Genomic DNA, 17,736 nt, shown 5'->3' on the forward strand with positions numbered 1-17,736 from the left:
TTTTTTATGTTGTTTGTATTTGAAGTTTTTCGTTTTTTGAGCCCCTCTCTCTTTTAGAATTGCTGACATTTTTACTTATTGAATGTTGTTCTTTGCGCGACCATTTCCAGATTACTCCAGAACAAAGTGAAGAGAGGTGAATGCAGACATACTGGGCAGCAATCACCTGATAGATAGCATATCGTTCAAAAGTCAAATATAGAATAAATGCATTTGATTGGTAAATCAAATTCAGACTTTACGTTTCAATCTCAAATGGTAATGCATGAAATTTACGGGAAAGCTCAACTAAATAACAGTGCTAATATGTGGGGGGCGTGGTGGCTTTGGCGATCGGCGCTCCAGTCAGTCTACTCCACAGCCAATCACGGGCCCCCTCCTTGCTCGGGCCCCGGGGCTTCAGCCCCGCCTAGCCCAATGGTTAAAACAGCCCTGCTTACAGATGATTAATGCAACAAGTGATTCATCTTAACGTGATTGTGGTTTGTATTTCTGTGTCAGTAGAAGCTTTATATGAAATGTGAGCTGATGTAAAGTATAGCCGTAACTGTAGTTGTGGGTTTCTTCAGTCTGCCGGTGAAGTGAACGTCCTCCTGTCCTTCACTCCTGCTTTCCTCCACAGGAAGCGGATGAGAGCCGGTATGAAGCGTGATAAATGAGCGCAGCGTTCGCTGTCTGCCGTCTCGTCCTTGTAGCCGCAAGATCGCGCTCAGTTCATGACACTGATAACTCCCGTTAAGTGCTTGAAAATGGGTCACGGTGAGTCCAGAGAGAGTCACAGACCCGCTCGAGAAGAGACAGGAAGAGTCTCATCCTGTTGTCTGAAGAACATACAATTATATTTTTGTGAAAACTGATATACACTACCATTCAAAAGTTTAGAATACGTAAAATAATAATAATAATTATTATTTTATTCATCAAGGATGCATTAAATTGATCAAAAGTGACAGTAAAGACATTGATAATGTTACAAAAGATTTCTATCTCAAATAAATGCTGTTTTTTTTTTTTACTTTCTATTCATCAAAGAATCAAATGTCTTACAGTTTCCACAAAAATATTGGGCAGCACAACTGTTTTCAGCATTGATAATAATCAGAAATGTTTCTTGAGCAGCAAATCAGCATATTAGAATGATTTCTGAAGATCATGTGACACTGAAGACTGGAGTAATGATGCTGAAAATACAGCTGCGCATCACAGAAATAAATTAGAGTTTAAAATATATGAAATTAGAAAACAATAATTGGAATTCTAATAATATGTCACAATATTACTGTTTTTACTGTATTTTTATTCAAACAAATACACCCTTGGTGAGCAGAAGAGACTTCTTAGAAAAATATTAAACATTTTACTGACCCCCAAACTTTTGAACAGTTTAGTGTGATTTTTAATGTGTTTCATTTATATATATATATATACATATATAATATTTTATTTATTTTAAATTTATTTTTGTTTTTTGTTTGTATGTTTGTTTGAGCTCAGAAATCACTCTGAATGATTCATTATTTAAGCTATCTGAATTCAAATAAAAATAAAAATAAAAAACTTATCACGATCATATTGATCATTTTTGTCTTCATAATCAAAATTAAATAATCCGCCTCTTAATTGACTTTTATTTTTGGTTGATGTCACCTAGGTGGGTTATTGGTTGATGTTAACCAGTATCCAGCTATTTAGTCATTGTTTTCAGCTGCTGTTGTAAATAATATAGTCTTTTACAATCTATATAGCAGTAGACAGAAAAATGCGTTAGCACTGGGACACAGAGAGAGGCTCTGGAAGCTGAAGCTGACCTTCATACGGGTCAGAAATGATGCTTGTCTTAGCAAACACCTCCAACAATGTACACGAGATAGAGGCAGGTGTCTTTTCAAGGTCTGAATGTGTGTCAGGCACATTTTAATAAAGGCCCAAGAATTCAGTCCTTCAGCGTTCAGCGCGATCAGTGAGTAACAGAGGCTTCAGACGCGGCTGCTGTTGAGTGACGGAAGTCATTTGTGCAGCATTCAGATCCAGAACAGATGCGTTTGATGCCTCAACAGAGCACAGGAAGCTCATTTATTTCCTAATGAACTTCAGCACGACTCCAGCGCTTCATGTGCGCTGCCATCCTGAGAGGAAAATCGTGTGACGATAGGAAGGAGTTCTGTCATCTTTTACTCATCCTCATTCTGACCTCAAATTACTTGCTTTCTTTTATTTGCTTTTTATTGTTTGCAACACAAAATGAGACGTTAAGCAGCACAGGGATGACACTGCGGTCAATACATGAGGACAAAATCTTCATTTGTCTGGGTGAACTATTCATTTAAACTGTGAGAAGGTTGTGATTTATTGAATTTAGTTTATATTGAGATATATAATATAAACTAAATCAATTATAATATTTGTTCAAATTAATATTTGAATAATATTTTTCTTAGAATAATAATACTTATTTGTACACATATTTGGCTATAAATACATTAAAAATATTAGATGAAATAATAATAATAATAATAATACATAAATAAAAATATTTGTAAATGTATATTACTAGTAAAAATTTTTAACAATATGTTTTCGTTGTGTGTGTGTGTGTGTGTGTGTGTGTGTGTGTGTGTGTGTGTGTGTGTGTGTGTACAATAGTAGTAGTAGTAATAATAATAATATATTTGTAAATATATATTATTAATAACTGAACAATGTTTTTATATTTATATACTGACCTATTCAGTATATTTCTATAATGTGTTATATAATTTTATAATAGATTACATTATATAAATGTTATACTTAATTATTTATAATAAATAATCATTTTAATTATGATATATGTAAATATTAATTGTATATAATTATATGTCATATAATATTTAATACATTTTTGCAATTAACAAATAATAATTATAAATTATATAATATGTAAATATTAATTGTATATATCATAATATATAGTACAATTTAGAAAAACTATAATTTAGCAATTATAAATTGATGATATAATAATAAATATAATTAAATATATAATAATAAATTGTAAGATATATAATTATTAATTATATAATATATCAAATGTATACTTAAATAATATACTTTATTAAAATTATGTAATATATAATCTATAAATATCAAGTATAAATATAAATTATGCATTTAGAAAAAACTGTACATTCAGTAATAAATTATAAATTGATTACATAATATATAAAATATATAATACTTTATTAAATACTGTCCTTTATTAAAATTGTGTATTAATATAATATATTAATATTGTTATAAATTGATTATAATTCATCTTTACAATCTTTAATATTATAATTTGTTATAATTTATTATTAAATTATAAATGAAATATTACATTTTTATTTGATCAAAGCACAATAGTTTCTCTAGTGAGAAACCTACTGTACTTCACCAACTCAAAATGAAGATTATAACTGAAATATGAAAGCCAAAGAGAAGTTTAGCTTTAAGCACTCAGCGTCTGATCAGTGAGCTCTGGGTCGGTGTCCTGAAAGGGAATGATCTCAGTTCATCGTTTGGAAACTCTCATCATCTGCTTATGCTAATGATAAGCACTGATCTGGAAAGAGCTGCTTCTGCAGACTCTGCTCTTCCTCATTAGAATAAGCTGAGGAGTTTTAGCCGCCCTGGATCTGTCATTATCTCACAGTCCTGTTCTATAATTTCCCAGGTTCCTATTTAGTTTGTTAAACGCAGCCCATAGATCCATCAAAGGGCCATTAATGACTTTCTGAAGCTGACAGGTCCACGTAAGGCTTTAATCGTCTCCAGAGGGCAGAACTGCTTTAAATGACCGGCCGCAGATGCTCCATCTTCCTTCACACACGGTCGGCCGCACAACATTTTAATGAGGGATTCCTCAGGGTTTCATCCATCATCTGTGTTCAGGGGGCGGGTCAGAGGCGGAGGGGCGTGGCCTGTTGGGCTTGAGGGGAGGGGTTACGTGACTGGGCTCCAGGATTATATTTTGACTGGTTAGCACAAATGACTGGCAGTGTTATTTTAGGATCATTGAGCTATCTTTAAAGCTTTTATTAATGTTTTGAATTAGTTTTTCATTTTAGTTAAAGTTTTAGTTGGATTTTTGTAATTTTTATTAGTTTTTTATTAATATTTTCAATTAGTTTTTATTTTTATATTTTATGTTTTCATTTTAACTTTAGTTAGTCATTTTGTTTCTGTCATTTTTAGTAGGTTTTTTTTTTAAGTCTATATAGTTTTTATTACTATTTTGATTTTATTACTATATTATTTGATTTTTTTATTACTATTAATTTTTTTATTTTTTTTTGTCATTTGTAGTAGTTATTGTTTTTTAAGATCTGTCTATATAGTTTTTATTTATATTTTGATTAGTTTTATATATTTATATGTTGTTTATAATAATGTTAGTTAAAGTTCTAGTAATTTTGCTGTGTTTTGTCGTTTTTATGTTTTATTTTGTTTTTATTTTTGGATGTCTTTAAAGTTTTTATTAATATGTAGAATTTGTTTTTATTTTTCTATTTTCATATCAATTTTAGTTAAAGTTTTAGCGATTTTATTGTGTTTTTGTCATTTTAATTAATTTATTTATTTTTTGTCTAGGTAGTTTTTGTATCAATTTTATTTCAGTTTTTGTTATTTTAGTACATCAAGGTAAACTAAACAAAAATCAGAAATGTTGCATTGGCCACTAGCTGAAATAAAATACATACATATATATATATATATATATATATATATATATATATATATATAAAAAACAAATTCTATAATGTAAAACCTTGGCTTTTGGACATTTTAAGTAACGAAAATGTTTTAATGGTTTTAATAGTGATCAGTTTGTTTGGAGCGCTCTTAAAAGTGTGAAATGTATTTATATTTTTCCCGTCTCATTCTTATTACAGTGCTTATGAAATAGTAAGTGAATCACTATGCATCATGGCATAATAAGTGTTTCAAATGCTGGTATGCTGCATTGTGCACTTGTACCGTACGCACACTCACTAGGTTCCATGCTTTATTCAACAAGCAAAACCAAGGTTACAGTCTCAGAAGAAATTGTTATTTTGCAGTTTTTTATGAAATTGGGTGGATGGTCAAGTTGATAGCATTGCATTGTTGGATATATATATAGTGGGCTTTGTTGTTTACTACAAACTTCAGCAAATGTAGCAGGTCATCTTGCATACAGTAAATGTGCCTGCTGTACAGACATATTACAGTAGTGTGATAGTGTGCTGTTTGACACTCTGGCTCAGTGCTGTAGTTGTTCCTGATGTGGTTGTGTTTCCAGTAGAGGACAGAGATGAGCGCTGGGTCAGTAATCACACTGTGATCTGAGGAAGGCGGGACGTCCCGCTGCTGCATGTCCTGCTTTAAATTCAGCTTTGGGCCTCAGTGTTGTGAGGCGTTTCTAAGAGGTAAAACCACACTGAATGGATTTAGATGAAACACTTTCCAAAGGTGATTGTCATTTGGCTTATTTTGCTGTTTTGGTTTAATGCACATCATGCAAAACATTCATGCATATTTTAATTAAAATATTTTTTATTTATGTACTTTGTAAATATTTTGATTATAGATGCTAATTTTGTTTTCACATATCTCACATAGCCAGACTTTTAAAATGCTTCATAAAGTCTAGTCCATAATGTAAATAATTAACTATGATTATTTTATTATAAATTAATAATGATATATCATTCTTATTAATTAATTAATTAATTAATCAAATAATTAACGGTCTAGTTAATAAATAATACATATTTAGATTATAGGTGGTCATTTAATACAGTTAATTCAAAATTTTGTTATAAAATGTAATATGTTAAATTATTTTAAATAAATATATTTGCTTCTAAAGCCACTTTTTGAGTCTTTAATGCTTTTATCTGTGACATTAATGTATTTGAATAAGTTTGAGTCCATTAAAAATAAATAGTTGTAATTATTATTTTTAAGCCCCTAAATAATTCATGTTTCACATAGCCAGATTTGACATGCATAAATAAATAAATATATTATAGCATATTCTTTTATATTTTCTGTTTTCACTTTAAAGTTTTAGTAATGTATTATTTATTAACGGTAGTTTATTTAGTTTTAGTTATTTGAGTACTTCAACATTAAATGAAAATGAGCATTTATGGCATGGCATTTTCATCTACTGGATATTTTAATTTAATTTCAGTTGTATTTCAATTAACATATATATATATATATATATATATATATATAGAGAGATGGCTATACATTATTTCATATAGATTTGACTTTCTTTAGGGCACAGGCAGGTGAGCCATCACTGCTGGAGGATATATATAAGCTTCATTTCAGTTTTAGTTTCATTTTAGTATTTTTAAACATATTTTATTTCTGTTAGTTGCCAAGACAACAGATTAATTTTTTTTAAGTTTAAAATTTTTATCTACTAATTGTTTAATTTTGCTTGTTTTATTTCAATTAACAAAATAGTTTTTAAAAACAAATTATATGCTAGGTAATGTGTTAATGTTGTCAAATTAATCAATTATGAAAAAAATAATACATTTCAGCTATAAAGCAGCTCTTAAAAAGACTAAATTGTTATTATTCAGCTTAATTCGATTCAGATTTTGCTCTAATGCTGTAGTGTCAGTGCATTAAATCTTAAGTGCATTAATCTTACTGAATATGAATCGTCTTTTAAACCCCATAAGGCATAAAGGTGAGTAAATGGCAGCAGAATTTTTATTTCAACCTTTAAACAAACCGCAAACGACACAATGAAGGTCACTGGAGTGACATTTCCTCGTGAGAGTTTCACATTACACACACGAAACACGCGTTTTGATTTCTTTTATTTTCAGCCAGGCATCAGGATCCCAGTTGGTGGCTTTCAAACGCATTCCTCGTAGCAAACGCACGTGAGGTGTTTGTAATGGCCTCAGGTTGCGAGCGCGAGCGGTGACGGCGCTCCTCCGGGGGCCCGTTCGTTCGGGAGGAGGCGCAGCTGCGGGCTGAATGCTAACGAGCTGTTCAGGCTCTTTGACGGCGCCGTGACTCATCGCGTGGCCCCATTGAGAGCAGTGATGACAGATGAAAACAGCTATGTTGAGCATGCCAATAGAGCTCTTTGTGAGGTTTTGTGAATGGCGCTGCGATCTGCGGAGACGTTTGAGTCGATGTCTCGGGCGATTCGGCTCACGATGAGTGTGTGACTTTCACATATCAGAATCAGAATCAGAATCAGAAGAGCTTTATTACCAAGTATGTTTACACACACAAGGAATTTGACTTGACGACAGGAGCTTCCAGTGTAGAAGAAAGTACAAACATAGTGCAGACATACATGATAGTGCAGACATACATAGGAATAACACAGTAGGGATGTAATATAACACTAATATAATAAAAAAAAGAAAAATTGAATAATGTACTATATACAGAAATAGAAGTATAGGAAAAAATATCACCATTATCAAATATCCAGCTCCAGATGAATGTCGATGGGAAGAGCGACTCACAGATGATGAAGACGCTGGTTTCATGAGCCTCACGGGCGCGAGTAGAATAGTGTGAATGTGAGCATGAGAGAGTTTGATTGGGAAGAATTTGCATGTAGACTATAGAAACCTGCTGTTCACTGTTTGAAATAATGAAGAAATACAATGCAAAAAATGTTGTCTTCTTCAGTCTTTTTGTCTTGTTTTCTGTTACAAAAACCAAAATCTAAAAAATCAAGATATGTTTACTTGAGATGGAATATACGTTTTAGATATTAAGGAGCCATTCACAGAACCCGTCTTTGCTTCTAAAAAACGCGAGACGCCCTGCGTTTTCGTTTTAAAACCTCGTCTACACTGGCGTTTTCACTGCGTTTCAGAAACGATTTCCGTCCCCACTACACAACCGAAAATGCATGTCACATGACCTTTCCTGCACACTGGACATGCGCGTAAAAGTGTAAACAGGAAGTTGGTTGCTAGTCACTGGCAGGTACAACAATCAGCATGATGGCGAGTAGGGATGTAACGATTCACTCGACTCACGATTCGATTCACGATTTTGATTTCACGATTCGATTTTCTCTCAATTTTTTTTAACAAATTGAGATTGAAGACTGTAAATTAAAAGGTGGCGTTTTATTAGCCTATTGCTGCGCGTTTCTTTGTGAAATTGAAATATAACAAAACTAAATTGAAATTTTAAAACAAACCCCAAATCAAACAAGTAAGTTACACAAATAAAAGAAATCTCTTAATATGAACAAACTAAGGCTTTGTCTGTGCTCTTTCCATTTAAAATTAGAGGCAACCACCGGATTTCAATCATGATCCAAACAAAGATGCAGCATAAATGCAACATGAGCAGTTTTTAATCTAAATTAGACTGTATAATTTCGAAATTTGAAGCAAAAACAAAATGGTCTGACTTTAGTTTTGTGAAACGATGCTACGTAAAACACATCTGAAGGAAACAGCAGACGAGCTGAATGAGATGCAGATTCACTCTCTGACAGCAGGTGGCGCTTATGAACAGCAATGATACAGTGTTTCCTGGGTTACCGCTGTAAACAAAGCAGAGCTGCGCTTATGAACACTGCTTTAATATGCATTGTACAGAGGCAAGATGAAAAGAAAATACCTTTATTTTCTAAAGACAGTCAGTTCCCCTCAGAGATACATTCATATAAACTCCTACTACAATTGTATCGCGATTTGTTTGGCATCTCAACCGATTTGAATAGTCACATATTTTAATCGATTTTCGACCGGCTCGCGGTTAATCATTATATCCCTAATGGCGAGGAAAAGCATGGACGTCTTTGTTGCCGATTGCTCTGAGCACAGCTTGCCTCGCTGTATTATAAAATACTGAATTTAGCTGCACAATGACTGCTAAAAATGACAACGAAGCCAGGAAAGTTTGCAGTTCAGTCTCCATGTAATTGTTTTCGAAAGTCCATGTTATACGTTTTCGAAAGTCTTTATTTTCAAGGGTCAAAAACGCCAGAGAAGTGTAAACAACAGGCGTAACTGTAGCAAAAGTTAACACTAGTGTAAACAGGGCCTCAGCGCGCAGGAAAAAGGCGCCGTCAGTTGCGGCCATGCCAACTTGCTACTGTAAACAAAAGCTCGCAACACTTGACAAGACCTCTGGGGTCTTCTGATTGGTCCACAGTTTTGGAACTTAAAAAACGCGTTCTGTGTGAACGGCCCCTAAGTATGGAAGGATAATCCGGACTATTTTCAAAAGGAATTGCAAATTGTATTTTTTTTTCCATATGTGGACGCATAAACTGTGACATAATCCAAGCGCAACTGCACATCTTGCATTACCGTTTGCGTTTTCACTTTCGCGAACGCACAGTGACTGCCAAATTTCAAATGGAAAAGCAAAGATGTGAACATCAGATTTAGTAATTTTGTGGTGCTTTTGTCAATTTATTTTTTAGTTTCTTTACATTTTTAATTGTTTTAGTATTTTTAGTATTTATTAAACTTTATTTAAGTTTTTCGGTAAGTTTCGATTAAGTTTTTAAGAAAAAAATGTTTGTGTACATTTTCATCTATCTACTAGTTATATTTAATTTTATTTCTATGACAAAATATTTTTATATATTTTACTTGGTTTTAATTTATTTTCAGTTTTAGTTTTAATCATTTTAATATTTCTTAAACATGTTTTATTTTAGTTAGTTGCTAATTCTCTTTAAGTTTAAATGTAATTGTTTTAAGTTTAAAATTTTCATCTGCTAGTTATATTTAATATTCTTTCAATTAAAAAAGCACACATTTTAATTAGCTTTATTTTTATTTCAGTTTCAGTTTTAGTAATTTTAGTGTTTCTTTAAATGTATTTTATTTCAGTTAATTGCAAAGACATGAAAACATGATTGAAGAAAACCAGTGTGCACTTACGCTCAGCAGGTTCATCATTGCAACCAGCTGGATCTGAACTGACACGGACCGTGTGTTTCTATGTCTGTCCTGTAGGGGTCGCCCTCCAGGGCCGTCGTCTCTCTTCATCTGGGATCATGTTCTAGAGCCGACCCTGCGCAGCAACCATGAAAGGCTTAGGGGCCAACCGTAGTCACCATCTGTCCGACACCTGCGACCCTACTGCGGGCCCCCAGGAGCCCCTGTGTCCCTTGGCCCCGGACCCCCATGCTGCCTTCCTCCTGAGCCCCACCGTCAACCATTACGCCACTCTGGATCCTCACCTCCATCATTTTCCTGTTTCCACCCCAACGATGCTGCAGTCGGACTGCCTGCTGCCCCTCAACAACCAGCTGACCAACAGCAGCACCTTCCCACGCCTCCACTACACCAACCAGCCGGAGCAGAGCGACTACACACAGGTACTGACACCACACTGCATTTATTTGATTAAAAATACAGTAAAAACAGTAATATTGGGAAATATTATTACAATTCTAAATAACTTTTTTTTATTTGAATTTATTTTAAAATGATTCCTGTGATCAAAGCTGAATTTTCAGCATCATTACTCCAGTCTTCAGTGTCACATGATCTTCAGAAATCATTCTAATATGCTGATTTGCTGCTCAAGAAACATTTCTTATTATTTGAATATTGATTATATTATATTATATTGATTATTATTAATGTTGAAAACAGTTGTGCTGCTTCATATTTTTGTGGAAACTGAAATACATTTTATTTCATTTTATTTTTTTATAAGTGGAAAGTTCAAAAGAACAGCATTTATTTGAAATAGAAAACTTTTGTAACATTATAAATGTCTTTACTGTCACTTTTGATTAATTTAATGCATCCTTGCTGAATAAAAGAATTTGCTTTCACTTCTGAGCGGCGCTTGCGCAAATCTGACCTCATACGTCATCCTCCCGGAACTGCTTCCATTTACAACAGTGAGCGCAAGCTAGATTAAATTGATTATTACGTTTTAAATATGGTTATTTTTCTTACAAAAACCCATCGATTCGCTACAGGAGGCCTTTTTTCACCCCCCGGAGCCCTGTGAGATACTTTGTTATGGATGGGCGCTTTTTATTTCACTTCTTTTGGACTGAAGCACTGCAACACCCGCTGACTGCAATGATAGATCTTGGAATAGCCAGGACAATTTTTAATGTAACTCCGACTGGATTCGTCTGAAAGAAGAAAGTCATATACACCTAGGATGACTTGAGGGTGAGTAATACGCAGTCTAATTTTCATTTTTGGGTGAACTAACCCTTTAATACACATATTTGTATTTATTATTAATTATTATACAAATATTTGAAATTATTTATTATTATTAAACTTTAATTTAATTAATTTTAATTTAATTGAACTTTTAATTTAAATAATTAATTTGTGCATTTGTTGTCATAAATAAACAAATACATAATAAATAAATAAAAAATTATTTGAAATGTTTACATTTTGCAATTTTAAATGCAAAAAAATGAATATGTATATTAACGTATATTAAAAATAATATGTATATTTATATGTGATATTAATATGTATGACCAAAAATTACAGCCAGTTGACAGTCTCTGGTGATAAAATCAGTGTCAGTCAAACAGGGCTTCATTTGAACTTTTCTTGACATTTTTTAAATGCTTTAAGATAATATAATAAATAAAAGTGTAGTAGTAGTAGTAGTAATAATAATAAGAAGAAATATTTGTATAATAATTAATAATAAATAAAATATTTGTTAACAAATACTTATTTATATTTAAACTAATTACAATATTGTGAATGTGTTATACAAACATTGGTATAATAAACATAAATAATAATAATAATATAATTAATAATAAATACAAATATTTGTTACAAAATCATTTATTTATATTTGAACTAATTGTAATATTGTACAGGTGATATACTGTACAATTGTTTGTATGATAATAAATACATAAATAATAAGTGCAATAATAATAATAAATGCAAATATTTGTTTAATAATTATTAATACCATATAAATATTCGTTAAACTGTTCTAATATTGTGCATGTGATATATGTAATACAGTCAACAAATGTACAGTTTTGAAATCATATTTAGCTCACACTTAAAATAGTAAGTAGTGTAAATAGTGTATCTGAATATTTTTCAATTAATTGTATGATGGTGTGTTTTGTCTCAGCAGGCTTGTGTGGTTCAGACCGGTAGTCGCTCCGGGACCCTCACGTCCTCCATGTCCATGGGCATGGGTTTGGGTCTGGGACTGGGTGCTCCAGCCATGATCAGCAGCGGCACAGCCACCATCTCATCCGCGGCCGCCGCCAAGATGAACCGGCTCCCAGCCAACCTGCTGGACCAGCTGGAGCGCCACCTACCGCTGCAGCGGGACGGCTTCAGCACGCTGCAGTTCCACCGGCGCAGCCGCGGCTCCAAGCAGCGCAGCGAGAGTCCCAGCCGCATCCGCAACCTGGTGCAGTCCGTCCAGAAACTCTTTGCCAAGTCCCAATCCCTGGAGGTTTCGGCGGTCAAAGGGAGCATCACCGCGGGCCAAGCCGGCGATGCGGCCAAAGCGACCCGGCGAAGCAAAAGCAAAGACCACGCCAAGCCCGACGGCACCAAACGCCGTCCGCGACCCAATCTCTCAGGCTTCTGGAGCTCGGATGACGGTTTGGAGGACGAGCCGCCAGCTCAACCCGCCACAGGCCCATTAGCGGTGGCGTATCGAAACCCTCTTAGCATGATGACGCTGGGCAGGGCCGTGTCGGACAGTCAGGCGGCTCCCAGACCGCATCCGCAGGGCTACAACACCATCGCGGCGCATTCGCTCAAATCCTCCAAGAGCAGCGGCGACCTCAAGCCCACGGTCAGCCTGCCGCCCTCCACGGGCCAGACGGGGGAACACATGCTTGTGAAGAGAGGCTCGTGGTCCACGCTGACCCTCAGTCAGGCCCGACAGGTGCTTCAGAAGAGCTCCACCACCGTCAACCGGACCCTGCTCAAGTCCAAGTCCTGCCACGGCCAGGAGATGACCTGCAACTTCCTACAGGTAACACACAGACATGAAAGAAAGACAAATGGGAGAGATATTTCTTAAGACTGTGACAAATACAACAAGGATAAGGCATAGAAGATTTCATAGTAGGTGTGTTGATTGTAATACCAAATAACCATTTTGTATCACTTTTTTAAATTATTTATCACTTATTTATTATTTTTTTATATGTTTTATATAATACATTTTTTTATATAATAATAAATATATATATATAATAAATAATAATAAATATATAAAAATAATAAATACAATAATAATGATTTTTAAACATAAAAATCATTACACCTGCTACATACACACTACACACCATCCACAACATTACGCCTGCTACATACACACTACACACCAGCCACAACATTACACCTGCTACATACACACTACACAACAGCCACAACATTACACCTGTTGCATACACACTACACACCAGCCACAACATTACACCTGCTACATACACACTACACAACAGCCACAACATTACACCTGTTGCATACACACTACACACCAGCCACAACATTACACCTGCTACATACACACTACACAACAGCCACAACATTACACCTGTTGCATACACACTACACACCAGCCACAACATTACACCTGCTACATACACACTACACAACAGCCACAACATTACACCTGTTGCATACACACTACACACCAGCCACAACATTACACCTGCTACATACACACTACACAACAGCCACAACATTACACCTGTTGCATACACACTACACACCAGCCACAACATTACACCTGCTACATACACACTACACAACAGCCACAACATTACACCTGTTGCATACACACTACACACCAGCCACAACATTATACCTGCTACATACACACTACACACCAGCCACATCATTACACCTGCTGCATACATATTACACCCCAGCAACAACATGACACCTGCTGCATACACACTACACACCAGCCACAACATTATACCTGCTACATACACACTACACACCAGCCACATCATTACACCTGCTGCATACATATTACACCCCAGCAACAACATGACACCTGCTGCATACACACTACACACCAGCCACAACATTATACCTGCTACATACACACTACACACCAGCCACATCATTACACCTGCTGCATACATATTACACCCCAGCAACAACATGACACCTGCTGCATACACACTACACACCAGCCACAACATTATACCTGCTACATACACACTACACACCAGCCACATCATTACACCTGCTGCATACATATTACACCCCAGCAACAACATGACACCTGCTGCATACACACTACACACCAGCCACAACATTATACCTGCTACATACACACTACACACCAGCCACATCATTACACCTGCTGCATACATATTACACCCCAGCAACAACATGACACCTGCTGCATACACACTACACACCAGCCACAACATTATACCTGCTACATACACACTACACACCAGCCACATCATTACACCTGCTGCATACATATTACACCCCAGCAACAACATGACACCTGCTGCATACACACTACACACCAGCCACAACATTATACCTGCTACATACACACTACACACCAGCCACATCATTACACCTGCTGCATACATATTACACCCCAGCAACAACATGACACCTGCTGCATACACACTACACACCAGCCACAACATTATACCTGCTACATACACACTACACACCAGCCACATCATTACACCTGCTGCATACATATTACACCCCAGCAACAACATGACACCTGCTGCATACACACTACACACCAGCCACAACATTATACCTGCTACATACACACTACACACCAGCCACATCATTACACCTGCTGCATACATATTACACCCCAGCAACAACATGACACCTGCTGCATACACACTACACACCAGCCACAACATTATACCTGCTACATACACACTACACACCAGCCACATCATTACACCTGCTGCATACATATTACACCCCAGCAACAACATGACACCTGCTGCATACACACTACACACCAGCCACAACATTATACCTGCTACATACACACTACACACCAGCCACATCATTACACCTGCTGCATACATATTACACCCCAGCAACAACATGACACCTGCTGCATACACACTACACACCAGCCACAACATTATACCTGCTACATACACACTACACACCAGCCACATCATTACACCTGCTGCATACATATTACACCCCAGCAACAACATGACACCTGCTGCATACACACTACACACCAGCCACAACATTATACCTGCTACATACACACTACACACCAGCCACATCATTACACCTGCTGCATACATATTACACCCCAGCAACAACATGACACCTGCTGCATACACACTACACACCAGCCACAACATTATACCTGCTACATACACACTACACACCAGCCACATCATTACACCTGCTGCATACATATTACACCCCAGCAACAACATGACACCTGCTGCATACACACTACACACCAGCCACAACATTATACCTGCTACATACACACTACACACCAGCCACATCATTACACCTGCTGCATACATATTACACCCCAGCAACAACATGACACCTGCTGCATACACACTACACACCAGCCACAACATTATACCTGCTACATACACACTACACACCAGCCACATCATTACACCTGCTGCATACATATTACACCCCAGCAACAACATGACACCTGCTGCATACACACTACACACCAGCCACAACATTATACCTGCTACATACACACTACACACCAGCCACATCATTACACCTGCTGCATACATATTACACCCCAGCAACAACATGACACCTGCTGCATACACACTACACACCAGCCACAACATTATACCTGCTACATACACACTACACACCAGCCACATCATTACACCTGCTGCATACATATTACACCCCAGCAACAACATGACACCTGCTGCATACACACTACACACCAGCCACAACATTATACCTGCTACATACACACTACACACCAGCCACATCATTACACCTGCTGCATACATATTACACCCCAGCAACAACATGACACCTGCTGCATACACACTACACACCAGCCACAACATTATACCTGCTACATACACACTACACACCAGCCACATCATTACACCTGCTGCATACATATTACACCCCAGCAACAACATGACACCTGCTGCATACACACTACACACCAGCCACAACATTATACCTGCTACATACACACTACACACCAGCCACATCATTACACCTGCTGCATACATATTACACCCCAGCAACAACATGACACCTGCTGCATACACACTACACACCAGCCACAACATTATACCTGCTACATACACACTACACACCAGCCACATCATTACACCTGCTGCATACATATTACACCCCAGCAACAACATGACACCTGCTGCATACACACTACACACCAGCCACAACATTATACCTGCTACATACACACTACACACCAGCCACATCATTACACCTGCTGCATACATATTACACCCCAGCAACAACATGACACCTGCTGCATACACACTACACACCAGCCACAACATTATACCTGCTACATACACACTACACACCAGCCACATCATTACACCTGCTGCATACATATTACACCCCAGCAACAACATGACACCTGCTGCATACACACTACACACCAGCCACAACATTATACCTGCTACATACACACTACACACCAGCCACATCATTACACCTGCTGCATACATATTACACCCCAGCAACAACATGACACCTGCTGCATACACACTACACACCAGCCACAACATTATACCTGCTACATACACACTACACACCAGCCACATCATTACACCTGCTGCATACATATTACACCCCAGCAACAACATGACACCTGCTGCATACACACTACACACCAGCCACAACATTATACCTGCTACATACACACTACACACCAGCCACATCATTACACCTGCTGCATACATATTACACCCCAGCAACAACATGACACCTGCTGCATACACACTACACACCAGCCACAACATTATACCTGCTACATACACACTACACACCAGCCACATCATTACACCTGCTGCATACATATTACACCCCAGCAACAACATGACACCTGCTGCATACACACTACACACCAGCCACAACATTATACCTGCTACATACACACTACACACCAGCCACATCATTACACCTGCTGCATACATATTACACCCCAGCAACAACATGACACCTGCTGCATACACACTACACACCAGCCACAACATTATACCTGCTACATACACACTACACACCAGCCACATCATTACACCTGCTGCATACATATTACACCCCAGCAACAACATGACACCTGCTGCATACACACTACACACCAGCCACAACATTATACCTGCTACATACACACTACACACCAGCCACATCATTACACCTGCTGCATACATATTACACCCCAGCAACAACATGACACCTGCTGCATACACACTACACACCAGCCACAACATTATACCTGCTACATACACACTACACACCAGCCACATCATTACACCTGCTGCATACACACTACACACCAGCCACAACATTATACCTGCTACATACACACTACACACCAGCCACATCATTACACCTGCTGAATACACATTACACACCAGCAACAACATTACACCTGCTGCATACACACTACACACCAGCCACAACATTACACCTGCTACATACACACTACACACCAGCCACAGCATTACACCTGCTACATACACACTACACACCAGCCACAACATTACACCTGCTGAATACA

At 37.0% G+C, this 17,736-nt stretch overlaps 1 protein-coding gene across 1 annotated transcript in view; it reads left to right on the forward strand.

Annotated features, from left to right (window-relative positions):
• The window catches only part of LOC107653199 (disks large-associated protein 4-like), a 165,954-nt gene that overhangs the window by 110,454 nt on the left and 37,764 nt on the right, over positions 1–17,736 (forward strand). The window contains exons 3-4 of the mRNA XM_016439866.1: positions 9,987–10,351; positions 12,121–12,984. Coding sequence (XP_016295352.1) covers positions 10,058–10,351; positions 12,121–12,984 — 1,158 coding nt within the window. The 5' untranslated portion in view covers positions 9,987–10,057. The remainder of the gene's footprint in view (positions 1–9,986; positions 10,352–12,120; positions 12,985–17,736) is intronic.

The sequence above is a fragment of the Sinocyclocheilus anshuiensis genome, unplaced genomic scaffold, assembly GCF_001515605.1.
Source record: "Sinocyclocheilus anshuiensis isolate Anshui unplaced genomic scaffold, SAMN03320099.WGS_v1.1 scaffold143, whole genome shotgun sequence".
NCBI lineage: Eukaryota > Metazoa > Chordata > Actinopteri > Cypriniformes > Cyprinidae > Sinocyclocheilus > Sinocyclocheilus anshuiensis.